Below are 10105 nucleotides of genomic sequence, written 5' to 3'. Positions count from 1 at the left end.
AACCTGTACAGACATATACGTACACAAATCATCGTTCTTTATTTGGTATAGAATTTGTAGTTGTTTTTTTTTCTTTTAAAAATATTCATGATTAGGACCGGATTTTAGTAAGTGAGCAGAATTTTAGTGGATGCTCCAGCTCTCTTTTTAAGACTTAAAAATGCTTTTAAAAATGTTAGGACAATTAATAATTAGAGTATAACATTTTCCTTTCTATAAAATATTTTTTAAAACTTAACCCGTTTTTTTTTTTGACTGTGGAGATCCCCTTTTGTGGGTGAGTTGCTGAATTGCTGCTCTCTGCACTGCTATGAATTCGGTCGTGCAAATATAATAAATTGACATTTACAACTGATTATTGAACAGGTAAAAAATTCTAAGCAATTATTGAGAGAATAATAACTTCGCAGACGTGTCAGGTATTCGAAATTCGATATTTAATTCGTAAAATAGAATTTCACAATAAATTTGTAGATTGTTTATAATTGAACAGCTGCCAAATGTTTGCACGATCTTCCTGCTTACGATTTGGCACAGGGAGCTGTACCCTTGGTATATAAGACAGATAATTTAGTTCCGTAATGTAAAAAAAAAATTCCCAGTCAAGACGTTTGGTGAAAAGAACTATTAAATACACATGGGCAATACTTTATACTAAGTACGCTACATTGCACTGTGTTATATATAGGGACCAATCAATACAAATGAAGATAAAGCTTTTAGTTAAACTATTTATTTAGAGATGTTTAAATATTTTCTGCAATTTATCTGCCAGCATTTTCAAAAACATGATTTCACCACGATATGGCTGATAAATCTACGACATTTAAGGCTTATTCATTTTATCATTTGTATTTTATTTTTTTTTAGATACTATTGATGCCTTCAGAGAAACGCTAGTCATGGCCAGCAAAACTAACATACCTATTGTTTTAATTGCTGCGTTATACGCTTTATCTTTAAACCAATGTACACTTTGTCAATTTATTGGTAAGTAGAATTTTTTTAATAATTTTATTTTCATTGTTGTTAATTCAACATTCCTGTAAACACCATTCCCCCACATTTCCATATGGTCTGAAGCTGTACGTTGGCTGTATGTTTGTCTGCTTTAAAGGGGTTAATTATTTTGCAATTTTATCTTATCTATTACTGGTAATTTAAAAAACAAATATTTTCACTAGTGTGGGGGGGGGGGCGTTAGTTCCTGTCATATGGGGGGGGGGGGGGAGAGCGCAACATCCTGACAAAAAGGTGTGTTTTGGAGTCACTGGAGTGCGTGTGTTTCCTAAGCGTCGTTGAAAAGAGGTTAAGCGATTGATAGGTTGGTTACGCAGTGGCAATGATTAAATTAACGTATCTAGTGCAAATGTGAGACGATCTTAAAACATTAAAGAATAAAGAGTTTAACTTTTTTTTGCGAGCTAGACCTTGTTTAAATATCAGTTTTTTTTTTCATTATAATTAGGTCAATATCTCATCTCAAGTTATCAACTCACTCCGCCTGTCTGTCTGTCAGTTTGGTACAAAATGGTTACAAGTTATTAACTTATTTCTCCCACTTCCCATTTTTTTTATCATGTTGAAACTTGGCACAGTTTTTCATTGGTGTCGCGGTGGCATAGTTTGTCATGCCAGAAGTTTGGCTAAAACACAAGTCAAAGCAAAACCAAAATATTAGCCCAAAATACAAGCTCTGCACCTTATGTGACCATTAATATTCTACTCTGGAAATAGTTGATAATTTCTGTTACATTGGCTCAATTATAATCAATGATGAGCTACTGAATATAGACATAAATAACAGGATAGTTAATATAATGGGCACCAAGAGTGTAAGACAATGCTGAGCAATACTGAATTCGTTATCATATCGTAAAGACTGCTTCGAGAATTTCTAATCTGGTGAAATAAAAACCTGCCCAGCATTCGTACTGTCGCAACTAATTTTGTAGCGGCGTAGTTTATTGCTGCCCATGCTGTTATCCACGCCCAGCCCTGCTTTTCAAACTGCATTGCACATGAAGTGGCAACACGCATGTTTGTAATCGTGTGTTATCAGTCAGCACATGTGATACAGGACAGCGTACTACGAGCGGTCAAGACTGAGATAGGACGAAAGGCAAGTCCTGGTCTGACCACTCCACATGCAAATCTCACATTGTCATGTGATCGTGTAGAATGAACAGGCGACAAGTCCGTGGCGTTTTTATCGCTTTCGAGAAGGTCTTCGGAAACTCTATATATGTTAGATTCAAGACAGTCCAGTACAGTAAGATAGTTCGGTACAGAGCCGATAGATAATTGTAAAACTATTATCACTATGCAAGATGAATATGTTATTGAAAAGTTAATAAATGCAGTTCATTGGGCTAAAATTTCATTAGTTTGTAAATTAATTATAACCAAAATATTTTGTTATAACCGTGGTGGCGACGCAGGCAGGGGTAATTATGTGTATGATATCAAGCTGACACAGACAACGTATGCAAGCGTTAGACGAGTGGTCAACTATGATGAGTGATGATGTGCGACGCTTGGACGCTTCAGGAAATCTTCGTGTTCTGTACACCACTCATGTCATGTGATCACCCAGAAGGAGCGAGGCGGCGAGGTTCAAACGTTTTTGAGAACGCCTTAGGTGACACAATGTAAAGAGCGATAGTGTCAAGACAGTTCATACTCGAGGATTCATGACTCTAGATGATACATTAAGTCTAGTGTGAAGTCGGTTAGAAACAGTTAAACCCATCAAAAACCCGAGAGAAGTTGGAGAAACCAGCATAGTTTGGTTTAGCAGTACAGAACTTTTTTTTAGCAGTACTGTTATCTACGGTGAAGCATTTGCACATCAGCGTTACGTGTTATCTAACAGAACAATGGATGCTGTGTGTCAATAAAGATTTACCTTATTTGAAGCCCGAGTTGTCAAGTTCTTTGAGCTTGTATTTTTTGTTTTTTTTTGTGCGGTGTTTGCAGAGAGTCTGATACAGAGAGTCGTTACAATGTATTAGTATAAATATAATTATATGTTGCTTCCTGATTAAAAATATGGCTCTTGCAATGCATATAGGAAAGTCGAGGGACACAAATTTGAGGTCCAAAAGAAAAGCCCTTTTGAAGAGAGGCGCAGAAGACAAAAAGAAAACTTAAATAGACCCCCCGGATGACAATTTTGCATTAGATGTGGCAAAATATGCAGGTCGCAATTGGGTAAAACACTGCACCCATCCTTGATCTTCTAAATCAAAGACATTTTCCATTATTTCGATTTTATAGCTTTAGCATAGCACAAGTACTTATATAGAAGGGGTGATCGGCTACTAGTAGAAAACTAAAAAAAGAAGGGTCGCAGAGCTACAAGTTTGAGATCAGCTGTTATATAATGATTTTTTTATTTTAAAAATATGTTATAATAGGTATTACCTTTCTTTATAAATAAGGTCATTTTTTTCAGATTGTGGCGGGGAACTGTCTGACCAAGCAGGGGTGATAACCTCTCCAAACTACCCAAACAACTACCCAGATAACTCTTCATGTCAGTGGCATGTATCAGTAGCCTCAAACCAGGTCGTCAGTTTAAGGTAGTTTTAAAACTCTTAACAAATTTAGACTTAAACAAAAAATGTTTTTAAATTCTTGCTTTTTACTTCACTATCATGTCGAATCGCTAGTTTCTAACTAAAATCTTAATCAGAGAAACTCACGGCAAGCTCAGTCAAATGAATTTTCGAAACTAATACAGACGTTACTTCAAAAAAAGAAGATGACCACATCCTACACGACATGCTTTCAGTATATAGAGAAATATACTAAGGGACATACGCCTTTCGAGATATGGCATCGACTCAACAGTGCTCTCCCCCTAAAGCTCGAATTGGACTCCACATGTAAGACAGCAGATGTGTAAAGGGAAGAAGGTCAAGAGAATGACTTACGCAATTTTTGTACAGTTATGATCTGTGGCGTAGCTAGGGTGAGGAAAGGGAGAATTTAATAATCCTCCGGCCACCAGCTTCAAATGAGTGTTTTTGTACATTAAAGATTGAAAATTACTCAAAATGCAGGGGCCCCAAAAACAATGAAAAAATTCCTAGCTACGCCCCTGGTTATTATTGAATCAAAGTAATTGATGCATGTTAACTCAATATAAACGGCGTACACATTTAAACAAAAACTTGTTCTCTTATTTCTGGGTGTATATAATGTTATTTTCCAATTGAGATGCTAGGAGAGATTAACTGGTCATTTTGTTTGACAATATTCGTTTGTCAAGAGTTTAAATTATGTTCCATTATACCTTATGGAAATTAGGAAAAATACTTTCTAGATTTAGTGTCGTCTCTTAGGCTTTGAAATCGTCTGTGCATGATGTATCAGTTCGGCCCGAAGAGCCAGATATGATATTTTCTATGACCCAAAAAGTTGATATAGAAACAATTTAGTTAACGTTTTCTAGGCACTTAATGATAAGGATGACGATTAAGAATATAAGTATCAGTTACTACTACTGCCGGATTCCCTGAAATAAAAAAAAATGAAATAAAGCAATCTAAAACAAGCCAAGAAGCCTTATACAAGTGCACAGGCGTCGTTATGGTCGATGTCACCCGGTGCAGTTAGCTAAAGGTGTCACACCTCCCCCAAATAGTAAGTAAGTAAATAAGTTCCCCTTTCAGACCTTGTGGTCTATAGGGCAGATGATGTAAAGGTCATCTGATTCTGAATCCTAAATACTGCTGGTAAAGTCATTGGCAAAAAAAAAACAACATTTGGGCGGCTTTTTGAGAAAAACATTCATAAAAGATTTTAGAAATAAACAAGGTTACAAAGACAGTTTGTGTGGAAACAAACTCAAAATTGGCCCCTGAAGTGGTCAACCCATGCAGGCTTCAATATTTTCAGAAAGAACATCCGAATGAATATCAAAGACAAATGAGAGATAAGAATGGAGAAATAAGGTTGACAGATCTTGTGTAGTGCCCAGCAGATCAAAGGAAGGTGCAAGTGAATGCAAAGTTAGATGTGAACCTGGCATACTAGTTCCCCTTTCAGACCTTTCAGGCCTTGTGGTCTATAGGACAGATGATGTAAAGGTCATCTGTTTTGTGGCATACGGTTAACGAGGGTGTCATGTGTCCAGCACAACGACCAACCGCCTTTACTTTTCCCCAACTAATGTCAGGTACCCATTAAAGCTGGGTGGACTCAGAGGAGCTCAAAGATCCTGAAATTAAAAATCTCAGCCTTCACCAGGATTCGAACCCGGACCCCGATTCGGAAGTCAAGCGCTTTACCGCTCAGCCATTGCGTCTCACCCAAAATAGTTTTTCATAATTCCCCCCCCCCCCCCAAAAAAAAATTATTCACAAATCTGTTTAATTGATTGATCTTTTGTGGAACCATAGTACAGTGATCTAGTAACCTATAATTGTTGATTGAATGTTCGTGTACCTAGTTACTGTCACAAATGCAACAAAATGTTTTTTCGAAAGTTCATATTTTTTCCACTTGGGTGACACCCCCGAACCCTCTCTAGTGACGCCAGTGTGTAACATGTGGATAATACCATAGTTTCAGAGACTCTCTTAATAGTGAAAATATTTTTTATCCACAGATTTAGTCGCTTAGACTTAGATAGATACAATGATCAAAACTGTATGGATTATGTCACATTCTTTGATGGACCCAGTCAACAATATCCACGGGTAGGCGAGACATACTGTGGTTACAATAATGAAGAAAGTACATTGGGTATTCTAATTCGATCTACTGGCAATACATTGACAGTAGTCTTCCAATCTGACAGCTTAGGATCAAGAACTGGGTTCAGTGCTTCATATAGAGCCATTGGTCAGTATTGTGGCACATTTGTATCTATCTATCTATCTATCTATCTATCTATCTATCTATCTAACTAGCTATCTACCCTTCCGTTTGTTTGTCTACCTGTGAATCAATCTACCTACCTGTGTGCGTGTGTGTGTGTGTGTGTATGTATCAACATAGTAGATTGTAGTCTTATTGAAAATTGTTAGCACCTAAGTAGGCCTATAATATAATTAGGTCAAAACATTCTTGGATATTTTTTTTTTATTTCTTCAGACTGCGAGCCTTTCACTTATGGTTATGAAACTTGTAACCAGAACTGTTCTTGCATCAAAGCAAATACTGATTACTGCAATAATATAGATGGACGATGTATGTGTAATGCTAACTGGACAGGTTGGGACTGCTCCGCCCTTATTGACCGCTGCCAAGACCCGAACATTTGCAGTGACCTGTATGCCACGTGCGTTAATATTCCAGGAGGGTATGAATGCAGGTGTAAGCCTGGATTAGCCAAAAACAGCACTGGACATTGTGCAGGTATATCTTTGATGTTTTGTTCAAACGCTTCTAATCACAACTTTAAATTTAAAAAATTCAATTAACCTTTTTTTGACAATGTCTCTGTCATATAATATTACTTTGTTATTAATATCTTTGTGTGTCTCATATTCACTAAAATATCAGTTGTGGAGTGTAAATTTTTTTCAATATAAAATACAAGAAAAAAAATACGAGAAACTAATTAGTATTTAGGGCTTAAGATTTCTTCCATATGTTATTAGTAGCCAAGATTTGTGCTTAGAATCATAAACTTTCTTAATACAAGTGACTTCAATTTAAAAAAAAAGGAATTTTTTTTTTTAAACGTCAGATTATACTAAGGCAAGGAACAAGAAATACTTTATAATCGCATACTGGTTATTATGCATCCCCACGCAAAAAACAATATTATAGAGACATTAAAGCAAAAAAAATACTGTAACTTTAAGAAAGAAGAAAAATGGATATGGATAAATGTGGAATTGATTAATGGAAAACGTAAAATTAACGGAAGAAAAAAGAGTGGACACCATATAAAAAGATAACTCTTCCCAACTAAATACTAAAATAAGTTTGTGCACCGGATACACGAATACAGTGAACTATTTCAGTTATCTGTCTTTGATGGAAATCGTCAATAAAAAAAAAATATCTAGTTACGGATTTACACAAAAAGATCATGTTTTGTTTACTTGAGTTTTAAAATCCGGTCAACATTATTTAAGTAAAAAATGTAGGCTACCTTCACCAATCCCTTAGTCTTTTGAACCGTTGGGGGCACCACACAAGATCCGCCAACCGTCTTTCTTCATTCCTCTCTGTCCTTCGCCTCGGATAGAACTTCATTCAATGACAGGCCTGTCCATTTTTTTTATGTTGCCTTCCCGTGCGCACTAACACTGCAGAAGTTGTGCACTGTTAGGAACTAGACTAGAGATAACGTTGACATTTAGAAATAAACAACAGAGCTCCGCCTAAGTCTAGGAGCTAAGTAGAAGCTGTGCTCAAGGCAGACTTTGTTTTTATTATTTTTGATGTCCTGTAAATAAAGATCTGTCTGTATGTCAAACGTGTGCTTGGCATGCCCAGTAACCTAGCTATTGTTGATTTGTTTGAAATTGTCTGCTTTTGCAAAAGTGCTATTTTTAAACTTGAGTGTCACACCCTTGTGGGTGTAACCCGGTGCTATATGCATCCCTCCCCCCCCCCTCCAGTGACGCTACTGCACCAGAAACACTCAAATAGTTATCTAAATGTACGTCTATAATATGTAGTTATCCGCAATACATACGTATTGATAATAAACTCGTTAATGTACAAACCAATTACCAAAACAAAAACCTACAAACTTATTGACAAGAAATTTTCACTCTTGAGAGAATAGCCTCAACTAGGAATTTTATTCGTCTTTTTGGCAGAACAGGGGCGTAGCTAGGAATTTGCCATCGTTTGTGGGCCTGGCGGGGCTTGACCTCTATGGGGGCCCCTGCATTTTGCGTAATATTTAATTTTTAATATAAAAACACTCATTTGGGGGCCTCCCTCAAGTAGGGGCCCGGGGGATGTTCAAAGTAACACCCTCCTCCCCCACCCTAGCTGCGCCACTGCGGCAGAAGGAACATAATAAATATTAATGAGAATAGATATTTCATGAGAATCAAGTCTTCGACATAGCAAGGCTTGATTTAAAACTATCTAACAATTCTCTTCTTTATTTAAGAGCTTAAAAAATGTACCCAAAAACAATGCTCTCATTATTGTGGTCTAACGGAAACAAATCCACAAACTGAAACATGCCATTGTCCGAAGGGAATGAAACTGGGAAATGATACAATCACATGTGTTGGTAAGTAAATTATAATTTGTATATACATAGACCAATTATAAAGCTATTTTGTTATGTACAAAGCCAATAGACTAAAAGAAAGAGAAGCTATGGCTTGGTACATGCATTTCCATCGTATATTGTAACACAATATGTTGATTTGCAATAGAGTAGTAGAGATGACTTGAGAATGTAATTAAATTTTATAACAAGAAAAAAAAATTAGTACGAGACCTATGTCATGTATAATAAAAATCATGATTTTAATTAATAAAATTAATAATAATAATACTCTTTATTGTTCGTAAGGAAATTTGTCTTACAATTTGTGCATCACACCAATCAAAACAGTGTAACTAAAAAAAAACAAAATGTATATTCACACAAGACTCACTTATAATATACATGTGAAAAGTTTATATCAGATTGTTTCTATTTAATGATTTGATTGCTAGGGGAACAAAAGAGTGTTTGTGCCTGTATGTCTTTGCTATCGGTGTCTTGTATCTCTTTTGTGATGGTAAAATCACAAAATCCTGACACAAAGTGTGATTTTTTATTTCTAGAACCTTTTTAGCGTTTTAATGGATGTTTGTCTCAAACAGCTGCCCAAATGGGGTTTGTTTTTTGCCAATGATTTTACCAACAGCTTTTAGAATTCAATTAAGTTCAATTTTATTTTTAATGCCCAGATTGCCATACCAGGCAGTGATATTGAAATTTAAAATATTGTATCTCTATATATTCTTAATGAAGTCACTCTTTTTGGTCTAGAATGTTCTGACTGGTACTACGGAGATGACTGCGCCCACTACACTCAGTGTTATCCATCCAGGACTGAATCCTATAACAAAACCAACGGCCTTTGTCACTGTTTCCTGAACTGGCAATCCACGTACTGTGAAGAGGACTTCAACGAGTGTACATTTATAATGCAGCCTTGTGTCCTGGAGAAAGATCACGCCCAATGCTACAACACCTATGGATCATTTGAATGTCGGTGCTCCCCAGGATTTGAACCAATCAATGAAACGACATGTGACGGTAATGTAAAAACGTTAATGCCACATACATATGAAATTCTCTTGGAACCTTTTTAATTTATTCTTTTTTTTTCTTTTTACAAAACTTAAATCATTCAGCGCCTTATTATTCTAGCTTTTTTACTTTATATCACTATATGTATATCGGTTTGACTTGTATTTATACTCCCCACCTTTGCACTATTTGCAGTTAACATTTTGTTGTTGTTTTCTGTAAAATGTATTGACAGATTAAAAAAGAAAAAAAAACATAAAAAAATACTTTTGAAAAAAAAAAAGACAATATCTTCTTTATGGAAATTATCGAGCGATTTTTATTTTCTTTAAAATTAATTATTGTTAGATTTAATTTTTTATACCAGGGCCCCCTTCTTCCTGAGAAAGAATTCTGGTTAAGGGAATGTATAGATCTTGTACGCTTTTTAATATTTCAATGATAAACATCAAGATCTATACTTAAAAGAACATTAATTTATTAAACTCTTGAATCCATAAATCCTTACATTCGGAATCATATAAACGTGATTGTCCTTTCAAGAACGTCATAGTTCTTTCAAAATCGATGCAGGATCTAGACCTAGATTTAGTCTCTAGCCAAATTTAATTTTTTTTTTTTACTTTGAAAAATATAACGCTCAAATTAAAGTTTTCCCCTTGTGGCTAACAAGCTAGTAATTCTTTTCCAAGCGATATACATCAACTGTTAAATTTCAAGAAAAATCGCTAGTGTCCTTTTAACATCAACGTCCACCCACCCACCCAGGTTCCTTGAAGGAGTGACTTAAAAAGAGTTAATGTAAAAAAAAAAAATCATAATACTTTTGAAATTTCAAAAATGCTGTTTCACAAGCCTATATATATATAT

At 35.6% G+C, this 10105-nt stretch overlaps 1 protein-coding gene across 2 annotated transcripts in view; it reads left to right on the top strand.

Annotated features, from left to right (window-relative positions):
* Window positions 1–526: 526 nt before the first annotated feature.
* LOC106056134 (uncharacterized) overlaps window positions 527–10105 on the top strand; it is a 69843-nt gene continuing 60264 nt past the window's right edge. For both annotated transcript variants that reach the window (XM_056045469.1, XM_056045468.1), the window contains exons 1-7: window positions 527–658; window positions 871–990; window positions 3458–3584; window positions 5618–5853; window positions 6106–6369; window positions 8093–8218; window positions 8972–9241. In XM_056045469.1, coding sequence (XP_055901444.1) covers window positions 903–990; window positions 3458–3584; window positions 5618–5853; window positions 6106–6369; window positions 8093–8218; window positions 8972–9241 — 1111 coding nt within the window. In that variant the 5' untranslated portion in view covers window positions 527–658; window positions 871–902. The remainder of the gene's footprint in view (window positions 659–870; window positions 991–3457; window positions 3585–5617; window positions 5854–6105; window positions 6370–8092; window positions 8219–8971; window positions 9242–10105) is intronic.

This window comes from Biomphalaria glabrata, chromosome 11 (assembly GCF_947242115.1).
Source record: "Biomphalaria glabrata chromosome 11, xgBioGlab47.1, whole genome shotgun sequence".
NCBI classification, from domain to species: domain Eukaryota; kingdom Metazoa; phylum Mollusca; class Gastropoda; family Planorbidae; genus Biomphalaria; species Biomphalaria glabrata.
The sequence above is the reverse complement of the archived record's forward strand: the minus strand, read 5'-3'. Positions and strand labels throughout refer to the sequence as shown.